Source organism: Psammomys obesus, unplaced genomic scaffold (assembly GCF_907164565.1).
Source record: "Psammomys obesus unplaced genomic scaffold, mPsaObe1.curated_primary_1811, whole genome shotgun sequence".
NCBI lineage: Eukaryota > Metazoa > Chordata > Mammalia > Rodentia > Muridae > Psammomys > Psammomys obesus.
This window is the reverse complement of record NW_026596085.1, coordinates 14,946,477-14,958,678: the sequence shown is the minus strand read 5'-3', so window position 1 is coordinate 14,958,678 and position 12,202 is coordinate 14,946,477. Positions and strand designations below refer to the sequence as shown.

General features: G+C 39.1%; 1 protein-coding gene across 1 annotated transcript in view; it reads right to left on the bottom strand.

Moving 5' to 3' along the window:
* The window catches only part of Smc1b (structural maintenance of chromosomes 1B), a 60,767-nt gene that overhangs the window by 2,887 nt on the left and 45,678 nt on the right, over nt 1-12,202 (bottom strand). Inside the window, exons 19-22 of the mRNA XM_055627206.1 lie at nt 10,994-11,089; nt 3,106-3,262; nt 2,227-2,381; nt 893-1,044 (exon numbers count right to left, since the gene is read on the bottom strand). Coding sequence (XP_055483181.1) covers nt 893-1,044; nt 2,227-2,381; nt 3,106-3,262; nt 10,994-11,089 — 560 coding nt within the window. The remainder of the gene's footprint in view (nt 1-892; nt 1,045-2,226; nt 2,382-3,105; nt 3,263-10,993; nt 11,090-12,202) is intronic.

Below are 12,202 nucleotides of genomic sequence, written 5' to 3'. Positions count from 1 at the left end.
GAATAACAAGTTCCTGTTTGTTTTATGAACGACTTAGAGGCAAAGAGTAATAGCAGTTAGGGTAATCAAGATCTTTGGAAACTTGGGAGACTTCTGGTGTCACCATGCCCTGTTCCACACACAATGAAAGACGTGTGCCACCCACCATGGCAAAATATTTTTGAGGTAGACACTTTGTTTTGTTTATAGGAATCTCTAGAGCCTACAACTGCACTTGAAAGTGTGAATATTTAGTACAGCGAAGGGACAGGGAGCTACCTAGTGATCTCATTCTGCTATGATCATATATATGTCTGGAGTTCCTCCCTATCCCACCATGTTTTTTCTTTGTACCTCTCCTGTGGGGGCCTATCTCATTTCTTTGTTGAGACCAGAAGTTGGAATCCTATGTTCTGTTACTGGTGGAGGGAAGAGAGCAGCCGGCACTGCTACCACCTGCTACAAATGCTGAAAACTGTTGTTCGTCTTAACTTTACCCAACTTTTTCTTGATTTATCTTTTGAGGGAAAGAGTACAACCATCATCAGTAAATGAGGATGTTAAGCCCCCATCCCCTCCTTTTTTTTAAAAAGGAAGACATATTTTACTATCATTACATAGCAGAGCTCTGAGTATGGCCTAGGAAAATAATACGTAAGTTGGGTCATTGCTGTTTGTTCATTTTTCGGCAATCTTGATGTTGTATGTAGATTATTATCCTTTTATAAAGCTATAAAACTACTAGCTATTGCTGAAATTTGTTGAAGACTATTACTTGGAGATTTTCTAGCTTGCTATAGGCCTAAAACAAACCTCAATTTTATGACAGGAAAAATAGCTTTGCTAAATATTATTAAAGAAAATATAGATTTTTCTGTAGAAAGATGCAGTTGGTAACTAGCTGTGGCCTTACCTGTGTACAGCAAATAGGAGTGCCAAGGCAGCCACACACTTTTCTCCCCCTGACAAGTTGTCCATGGGCATGAATCGTTTGCCTGGAGCCACACAATTATAGCTAATTCCATCCAAGTAAGGTTCTTCAGGGTTCTCTGGGCTAAGAAATGCCTGAAACACATTTATTTAGCCATAGCAGAAAAGTAACCAATATATTTCATGTTAGGTAGCAACATAGGTAAGTGAAAATTTCTTTCTCTCAGTTAGGCTTTTCTCAATTTTGATAAGAAACACTAATATCTATAAATACATTTAATTCTGCACTAACCACAGACATCAGGGTTATCTGGGTTGAGGGGAAAGAGAGACTATTCAACATATCTAAGGCCCAGGCCTTTTCTACCATACTTTCAGTCAAACCTCAGCAGCAGATGTCACAGACTTATAAAAACATCAACTTACTTACTGGCCCATCTCTCTGATGCCTGCTGAACAACTACTATGTGCCACATACTATAGTTATATGAATGAATCTTGTTTTCAGTGAGTTGTTAGGCTTACTTTACTGAAAATAGGTGGGTTTTTTTTTTTTTGTTTTTGTTTTTTTTTTAGCTTTTTGAGATAAGATTTCTCTGTTTAACAGCTCTGGCTGTCCTGGATTCACTTTGTAGACCAGGCTGGCCCCAAAACTCACAGAAATCTGCCTGTGTCTGCCTCCCAAGTTCAGGGATTAAAAGCATGCACCAACACACCCAGCAAAAAAAATTATGTTTTGTTGAAATTCTAAAATCCAGATTTGGATCATCTCAGTCACAATGTGAGACCAAGTAGAGTTGGTACATAAATCCTGACCCATGTCTTTTTCCACATTTAATTCTACAAGTATTTGCTGTGGCTATTTACAGTACAATAGGAATGGAAAATAAATTGGGCCAAGAGATTCATTCAAATGGATAGTATCTAGATTTGATCCCACCTTTAGTCTTTGATATGTTGATCAATACCACAACTATTTCTTCTGATTCCATCTTTCCCACAGAGACCAGTAGTTCCATAAAGTCAATTTAGTACCAGATAATAGAATTTCAGCATCTGAAAAAAACTCAGGTATCAAATGATCCAACTCCACTCATGTTTCAAGTGGAAGAATAGGCCGAGAGTGGCTCTGACTTGTCTGTGCTGCCAGGATAGTGAGTGGAATCCAGAACACACATCTTGAGATGACCAGTCTTCCTGCACTGGCTTTGCACCTATGTCATTAAGGACTATGCAGGGGTCACTTAATTCTCACCAGACAACAAACACCATTGTTTACACTATGCTCTCTCTAGTACTGGAGATTGAGAAACACACCTGGGCACTGTTGTTCCTGCAGAGCTTCTTGTAGATCTGATCAATGGAGACTGAGATGTGCTCAAAACACTGGCTGAAAGCATCGTATCTCCGTTTTTTTACCTGTTCAAACTCTTGCCTACATATTCTGGCTTCCTTTCTGCTGGCCTCAAAAGCTAAAAAATAAAATAAAACATCAGTGTTCTTTATTTTCAAGACCCTTAGGTGCTTCTCTTAAAATGTAATAGGTAGACTATTTTCAGAACTGACTTTTGACTTTGGTTGTCTTGAGCATATCTACCTTCAAAACACCTTAACTATTACTAAATTCTGAGAATACGTCTTTTAAACTTGATGAGTCAGAGCTAATGTCTAAATAATGTTAGCAAATCCTGAAAGTATATTGAATATACTTACTGTCTGCTTTGAAAAATCTTAGGTATTTTTAAAACATAATTAATATACCTACTTTTTTTGTTGTTATTGAGAGAGAGTCTCATAAGGCCAGGCTGGCCTCAAACACACTATTTGCCTGAGGATGACTTTGAACTTCTGATGCTCCCACCTCTACTTCCAGAGTTCTGGTATTATATAGGTACATGCTCCTAAACACAGTTTTATGAGGATTTGGAAATGGAACTCAGGGCTTCATGTACATTAGGTAAGTTTAGAAAACAAAGCTAAATTCCTAACCCCTAACAAACCTATTTTAAAAGTAAAGCAGAACATTCTTCATAAAGGAAGACATTTGTGCTAAAAAGACCACATTAACAGAGCAACAGGCAACAAAGAAAAATGCATGTCAATAAAAGAAAGGTAGAATACAAGGAAGTTGTTGGCACATAAAGAAATAAAAACACATTAATTTCATCGTATTAGCAACTATCAACTCGATTTTACCGTCTGCAGACTCTTGAAACTTGTCTCTGACGGCCTTTAAGTTCTCCTGTGCTCGCAGGTTTGGAGCTGCAGTCTTCAGTAGAGTATTTTCTTGAGATGCTACTTGCTCTAGGAGGAGTGTAAGGCGGGCCTCCACCTCCTTATCTGATTGTAGAGCCTATCATTAGCAAAGAACAGCACTGACTGACATGTCTTTTAAATTCAAAGGTAAGCCCTAAGTCATTCTTTGTGTATGTAAGCATATCTCCCACAGCATGTGTGTAGAGGTGAGTGGACAATTTTTGGGACTGAGTCTCTTTCATTATCTATGACCCAGGAACTGAACTCCAGTTGTCAGGCTTGGTGGCAAGTGCCTTTATTTGGTGACCCACCTGGTTGGCCCAAGACTGTTATCATTATTATTTTTCCTCCTTTGGTTGGTTTCTTGAGATAGGGTCTTGCTTTATAGCCCTGGCTGGTATGGTTTTCACTACATAGCCTAGACTGACATTAAACTTGTAGCATCCTCCTGCCTCAAACTCCCAAATGCAGAGATTACAAGTATGTGCCACCACACCTGGAAAGGACACTACTCTCTGACTCGACTTACAGCCCCTGCATCTCCTTGTTTCCCTTGGAAGCCATTCTGTGTTTAGTACTATAATCATACAGGCAGCGTCTGTAGCTTTCCTACCCAGCTGTGCTTTTCATGGCTCTAACACTGTATCATGCTGCTTTGGGAACATTCTTTACCTCCTCAGACTATGATCATGCCCAAAATGTAAAAATTCACCTATCATCTGTTTCTTTGTCCATTAAAAATAATATTGTTCAACTGTTATGGGTTAGACATTGGACCTTCAATCATGAAAAATAGTCTTTGCCTTAAAAGAGCTCACAGAGGGACTGAAGAGATAGCTCAGTGGTTAAGAGCACTGACTGCTCTTCAGAGGACCTGAATTTGATTTCTAGTATCTACCTGGCAGTTCACAACAATCTGTAACTCAAGTTCCAGAGAATCTGAATCCTTCTCCTGGCCTCTGAGGACACTAAGCATCCATGTAGTATACAAACATACATGTAGGCAGAACACCCTTATGCCTATAAAAATAAAAATTAAAAAAAGCATTCACAGAGAAGTCAAATACTAACCGACATTTACATGGGAATGGAAAAGCCTCCTCACAAGATGAGCAAAGGAACTACAGGGCAGAGAAAAGGAACCCATATGACCTAGAAGGTGTAATGCTTAACTTTAAAGCCAATGAATAAGGAAGGGAGGGGCAAAGTGTAGTTCTGTTTTTCCAGGAAAACTTTCTTGACTCTGAAAGGGAGCAATTAATACATAATAAAGGTAATAGTTACTCATTGAGAAAAAGATTATCTGAAAACTGAATAAACTAAAAGACTATAATTCCCAGCTTCTCTTGCATAAAGCAAGAAAGCAAAACAAGTTTAAAGTAATCTTAGTTTGTTTAATGTAAAATAATATTCAAAATCAGGTACATAAAAAATTGGCCATGAAAGTTTGAATTCTTGAGTAAAATGGGTTAAATTTACAATACGCTTGTATGGCAGGAAATCCCCAGTCTCAAGCTGTTCCTTTAGATGGGGCACAATTTCCTTTGAATGGAACACCATCCCACCGGAGTAAAATGCATTGCCAGCCTCCTTACAGGACAAAGATGCATAGGAATTAAGACCTGCCAGAAGTCTGCTGCTTCTGCCTCTGGTCTGATCAGCTCTGATCAGGTAAGCCTGACCAAAACCAAACCAAACCAACCAACCAACCAACCAACCAACCAACCAACAAAACCCCTCCTTATCTAGGGATCAATTATTCTGCATGTCTCATATGACAGGGATGTGGATTTTTCTTGTCCAATGGAGGATCTCAGTCTGCACCCACATCCTAAATGTCTCAAACAGCAGAGAGGCAAATAGCAATTACCTTCAATGTCTCCCAAATGGCATTTGGGGATGCTGTGAACAGGGAAACCTTATACCTAAGCCTACCTACCACCTGACTGGTATGGGGCCTGCATTCTAGTTCAACTGGCCATCCCCTTTATCTTGGCATTTAATTCTTCCTCTTAGCAAAAGTTAATTTCAGGGTCTATACCCTGACCACCCATGAGCCCAGCCTAAAGGAGGCTCCAAAATACTCTGTCATCAAACCCACAGCTTTGAAAAGCTAGTCAATGTATCCAATCAGTTTCTTTGGCAGTTGGTTTTTGTATCTGTAGAGTCAACAAATGATTCTATTAAGTGATGTCCCTTAATCCATAAACTCTTGACTTAGATGAAGGAGATTCTTTCCAACGTGGACTAACCTGTGGTGCTTTGAGAATCTAGTCTCCACCTAGATGGAGCTCCAGGACTAGTGCCTGCACTCTTACCTTGAAGCTTTATGAGGAGTATACCAAGGCTTTGGCAGTGATGCTGTGGATATTTTCTTAGAAATACCAAAAGCCATAAGTTCATTTAATTTGGTTATTTTGCATAACCAAATTATGCCTCTAAACAATCAATCTATTTTTAAATAAAACGATATTAAGAAATGTGCTTAGTGCTCTCAGTATGTGTTGACCTACAGATCTGTCCATCAACAAAATGAGTAAAGAGTTGGCCTTCTTTGTTAGTTCAGTCCATATTACAGGTAAATTATTTACTACATATTTGATATAACTGGCCACTTAAATTTTCCATCTGTTGGCTGACTATATGGAATGAAAATATTATAAAAATTTTACAAGGTTTAGTTATAGGGTTAATTTAACTTTAAAATGAATCATTTACTCTAGACAAGGCAGTCACTGTATCTGGGAATACACCCTTTTCATTTAAAATTAAAATTAATTTCATTTGGGGGAATGCAACTTAGAATTAAAATGTCCTTTTACATAGCATAACAATATAAAATATTTACTGTATAATCCTGGAATATAGGCATAACAATATGATGTTAACAAAAATATGTTGTCATGTTTTCAAATACTAGATATGGACATTTAAGGTTACAGTCCCAATTTTACTTTATCAAATTGTTTCTAAACAGGAATTTTGTTTTACCCGAGATACTGTTTTTTGTTCATTAAATAATAGCTGGTACTGTTAATATTTAAGAGAGTATACAAAGTTTATCATATATAAAGGCAAGGACTATCACGTAGACACTTTCTATTCATATCCATTCTGTGGATTGGTGCCTTTAACTGACTTCTTCTACAAAGCTTCATATGACTGATTTCTTAAGCAGAAATCTGATGCAACAAACAGCTAATGCTTTACCTTATCCTTCTGTGGAAATGGTTCAACTAGTTGTACAATTACATTTAACCTTATGTTATACTGACTCATGGTAATGCTGATGTAAAATTTCCTGATTAACTTTGTCTCTTTAAAGCTCCCCACAAAGCTGTAGTTATTATCTCCTAACTTACGTACTAGATCTTTGCCAACAGTTAAGTTTTACCATGGCCCCTTGGTTGAACTCTTGTCACCCTCTTCTTGCTACTTTGGACATTGTTTTTGGGACTCAGAACTAAAACAGCTGGACAGAAGCCTTCTTTGCATCAATTAACCTCTCTGTCTTATCAGCTTAGAGCAGCCTGACATGTTCCTCTTCAATACTAGCTTAAGTCCTTGACTGCTGCAGTACTTCAAAATCAAAAAGGACTAGATCTCGCTACTGCTAAGGATAGGATTTATGCCCTCCTCAAATAATGCTGCTTTCATGCCAGCAAATCCTAACTGATTTGAAGTGGGGCCTAAAGACACAGGGGCCAAACAAAAATTACTTTTGATTCTCTCCCACTGTTTCCTTCCCTTGATCGCTTTTTTTCCATTATCCTCATACCTATGTTTTTACCTTCACTTTTAAATGTCTTACTGAAATTCACCCTATTCCCAAACAAAATGTTTCATATAAGTTCTCTTGATACCTCTCACTCTACAATAACTCCAGTTGTTCCTGACACATCTGCCAAAAATCCTTTTGGATGCTGTGGAGAAACTCTGGCTAAAAGGAGCCTTCATCCCCTTTAAGGCCACATACTGTTTTTTACATCAGTCCTCTCTTTTCTTCTGTTCCCTTTCTTTGATGCTTTGAAACTTGTTGCTACTTCTGCTAGCTTGTTTTGGTGCAACAGTCCTGGCTAGGGTACTAGTCACTGTCACCCTGAATCAATACTCTCTCTCACTGTCCCACTCTGCCTCTGCTGCCTCTGTTCTTCTCTATCCTTCAACCTTCTTAGGAGATCTTTCAATTCTACTCTGCAACCAACTCATCTGCTTACAGACCTCTAATTGTTTTTCAACTTCTTCAGGAATATAAGATGGCAATCACCTTATCTATCTTAGTGGATCTAGTTAAGACTCTCCCCTGTTATATGATCAGAGGACCCTCTCTCCAATGGAACCAGTACTACCTCCTCTGACAAAGACCCTTCTTAGCAGAAAACAGCTATAAAATTCCTACTCCTCATTTTAAAATATCCTTTCAGAGTTAGCAACAATAGTTTCCTACTGAAAGACTACACTTCCCAGCTTCTCTTCAAGGCTACAGAAGTCATGTCTACCCCTATAAGGGGCTGCATCCAATCTTCTGTAGGCATTTTGGCCATCTACACACATAGGCAACAAAAGTGCCCCCTAACCATGAATAAACGTGGTGCCACTTAAGGTCAGACCAAACCTCTGTGTTCTGTCTCTATACAGCTGTCTTTAAAAAAAATCTAACAAAGTAGGCAAATGAAAACTAAAGAAAACATCTACTGGGGATGAAGCTAGGGTAGTAGAGTACTTGCCTAGTGCATATGCCAAGGGTTCCGTTCCTAGCATTTCATACACTGGGTAAAATGGGACATGCCTCTAAACTCATTACATGGAAGTGGAATAAAATATATCAGAAGTTCAAGGTCATCCTCAACTACACAGTAAGTTTGAGGCCAGCCTGGGCTACACAAGACCATGTCTCAAAAAATAACAAAATAAACCCAAATACTTCAGAAAACAATCAATACAAAATATTGGATAAGTAAAAAAGAACCTAATGCAAAATGAGAAAGCAATAAGTGAACTGCATGGAAGACAAAGCCACATAGATCTAATCAACGAATCCAGTAAGTCTCTCAAGTACATAACACATGATGTTTAAAGATACGGACTTTGCTACTCAGCATCATTCTCGCTTTTCAACATAGTCTATGCTTTAGAAAATGAGCCATTCTTACCTGTGGGGCTGTGTTGAGGGACTCAGAAGGATAACTTCACCTAAGCTACTGGCCCAGGAATGAAATGTGACCTTGTTTAGATCACGCTGTAACCAGAGGAAAATGGCTTAGGCTTTCTAGGAACAACTTCAATTTTAGGAAAGTTCTACCCCGAAAGGCAGGTTTCCTTCTCTGAAGATGCTGGCAATGGGTAGGTAGCCCAGATGGTAAAGCAGTCTCTGTGTCATATGAGTTTAAGGTCAGCTGGCCTAGAGCATGATTGTCTCATTAAAAAAGGTGTTGGGGTCATTCTGCTGCTTTATTTTGATGCTAATTATTGGCCCTCAAGATCTAGTTACACCTATCCTTATTTTGTAAACCTACCTAAGGCATTTTACCTGATTGGTTGATTAAAGGCCTATACCTGGGCAGGGCAGAATGGGGTAGCTGTGACTAAGGTTCCTGGCCTTTGAGGACAGAAGAATCATGGGAAACAGATAAGTGAGAAGAGAGAAGGAAGGTGAACACTATGATGGGTTAGCATGGAGAAGGAATCACTTGGATCTGGAGGAAGGACTACAATAATGGCATGGAAAGGCCCAAATAAATAATAAAGGCAAGTATTTCTAAGACTATGGATGAACGATAGCTCAGATGAGGATGGTTAAGGAGAATGGCATTGGACGGGGGCAGGGAGGTGGATGGTGAGACAGCACTGGTGAAGTATCTGCCCGGCCCAAGGTAAATAAGGCAATTATTAAATCTAATAGGTGTGTGTCTTATTATTTGTGATTATGGGTTGGATAATACCACTGTGATAATCTTAGAGCTAATAATAAACATTATATGGCCAGACACTCATTTTTCCTGCTATTTTGTAATAGGTATCTGACATTCATTCTAGCTCCAGTCTTAAAATTAATACCCTTGGCATTTCCTGAGAAAGATAAAAGGAGCTCCTTTCCACTGTAATGAGTTAATGCTAATAAACTGACTTTTGTAGGATAAAAACTGATTGCTAAGTATACCAAATGAGGTTAGAAGCTTGTAAATTTAGCATGTCCTCTCTGGGAATGAACTGAAACTAGGGATTCAGTTTAATCATAAAACTTGCCAGTTGAATCAGTTATGTTCAGAGGGGGACATCAGGGTTGATGGACACATGGACAGGCTAGCAGGGCAACACACCTACTGGAGGCAGAATTCACTGGAGCTCTGTACTTCCTCCATCCCTGCCTGATGCATCACTTCTACTTGGCTCTTCCCATGTTATATCTTTCATAACTATTAGCTTTCAAACCTGGGACAAATGGCTGAGGTACCTATTTAACATATCAATGTGGCTCCTCAGGGGTCTCCCTGCATCTCTCAGCCCCTACCTTATACAGGACCATCCTGGCTGGTATACCCAACCCCTACAGTGAACTCTCCAGGCCAGGGGTCTGGGCTACTCTTCCCTATATAATCCAACCTTTTGGATACTCACTTTCTTTGGGCCTTCTTGCTGCTGCATCTGGTTCCCCTTTCTCTCTCCTCCTCCCAAGGCACAGCTCAGTCTGGTCATGTACACTCTGGACTCTCCCACATGTCCCTACCTCTACCTATGCTCTCCTTCCTACCTACAATAAACCTTCTCCTCCATCATACTTAGGAGCATCATGTTCTTTCCTTTTCTTTTTTTCATCCAATAATAAATTGGTAAATATAGAATAAATTATTACCATGAATTCTGTAATTACCATAATTGAGGGCTAAGGCACCCTTGAATGACTGGCATCTGAATGCAGGCAGTCTGTGCCCTGAACTTACAGAATCTGATGCCATCCCAGTCAGGCAGTGCCAGACCAGAACTGAACTCATCATTTCCAGCTGGTTCTCAGGTGTGGGAAGCACTGTTAATACAGATGTTTGGTGGTGTACACACATATTTGTGTGTATGGATATGTATGTGTTGAGGCCAGAGGCTAACTGGCTGTCTTCTTCAGTTTCTCTCCACCTTATTTTTACTTAATTAAAAAGTTATTTTTTTATTTTACAAGTGTTTCTGTTGGTGTGTCTGTGCAGTGCCCACGGAGGTCAGAAGGCATTGGATCTTTTGGAACTGGAATTACAGATACTTGTTAGTTGTCATGTGGGTAAAGGGAAAAAACCTGGTAGAACAGCCAGTATTCTTACCCATGAGCCATCTCTCCAGCCCGCTTCCCTATCTTTTGGGATAGGATCTGTCACTGGACCTGGAGCTCACTGATTGGTAGCTAGCTGGCCAGTAAACCTCAGGGAGCTGCTTGTCTTTGCTTCTCTGGGACTACAAACTTAAAACTGCTGCACCAAGCCTTTTCTGTGAATGCTGGGGAACCAAACCCAGGTTATTATGTTTGCTTGGCAAGCACTTTACCGACTGAATCATCTCTGTATCCCCTATTTTGATTTTTGGAGACTGGGTTTCATGGTGCACAAACTGACAGTCATTTTTTGATCTTCCTGACTTTACCTCCCAAGTGCTGGGATTGTAAGTATTTGCAATCACCCTTTCTTTTTTTTCCCTTTGATGTCTCTGTCCCACCACAAAATAAAAACAATGACAAAAAATAAACGCATCAGCCAACCCACCCCACATATCTTAAACCTAACCATGTAAAAATGACTCATAGTATTTTAATAGCCAATGTTACTGTTAATTACAAAAAAATCTTTACCTTCAAATCCTCCCTTAGAGGGCTGTAGTCTATTTGGATGGATGCTTCTTTTTCATAAATATCAGCTGTTGCCTGGGTACTTTCTGTTTCAGTTAACTGAAAAACAGACATTCTTACCTGAATAGTAACCTCTACTCCAGCCACTTGAGTCATTCAGATCAAAAGTTGTAACCCTTATAGAAGCTACACAACCACAAAAATGCTGGCTTCAGCCATTCTTGACATAATCATGCACCTGCTTCCTGTGCTCACTTGGCTGCAAACACTGACGAAGCAGGTGGAAGCTACTCTCGAGACTGACATACTTCCCTTTTTCAGTGCAGCCCACCCTGGATGTCTGCTTAATTCTCACCTCAGCTGTTTAGATGTCTTCTCTCAAGCTTTCTAAGTCTCTGAGACCCACCATCAACACACAATACTATGTTTTCTCCTTTTTTCATGTTAGAATGGATCAATATCTAATATACATTTTTTTTTCAAAAAAAAAAAAAAGCAAATTACTGTTTATTCAGCTATTACTTAGCTGTTGGTGTAGAACAACTGGTGTTTGGTTGATGAAAACTGAAACTTAAAATGGAAAAAGACTTATTTATCCCTTCGGTTTCTTAGCAGTAAGTTTATACTTTAAATAATATGTGTTAAAACAGCTCAAATGAAAGTTAAAGCTAAATACTAAATGCATTGCCGAGGCTATACATCTCAAGAATGGGACTCCATTGCATGTAAGGCCTGATGTTTGTCTAAGTTTGGCTTATTTTGCTTAATGTCATGATCTCAAGTTCTACTTTCCTTCAAATGATGTCATTCTTTACATTTGTGCATATACATTTTTTTAACCATTCATCTGTTAATTGCAATCTAGGCTAGCTCCATGTGTTGGCTATTGTAAGCAGTACTACAATAAACATAAATGTGCAAGTGTATTTTTGGTATGCAGATTCCTTGGGGCATATAAAGAATAGTGTAGATCTTAATCATATGGTAGGGATTAAAAAAAACATTTTTGAGGAACATATATACAGATTTTCACCGTGGGTACACTATTTTCACATTTCCACTAGCGTTGTATAAAGTGATTCTTTTTTCCCCCCATCCTCATCAGTTGTTGCCATGTGTTTTCCTGATGGTAGCAATTTTGATCTGTCAATTCCTGCTGTTAATTCTTGAGTTGTTGGAATCTTTTTCATTAATTACTTGCCTCTACCGTAT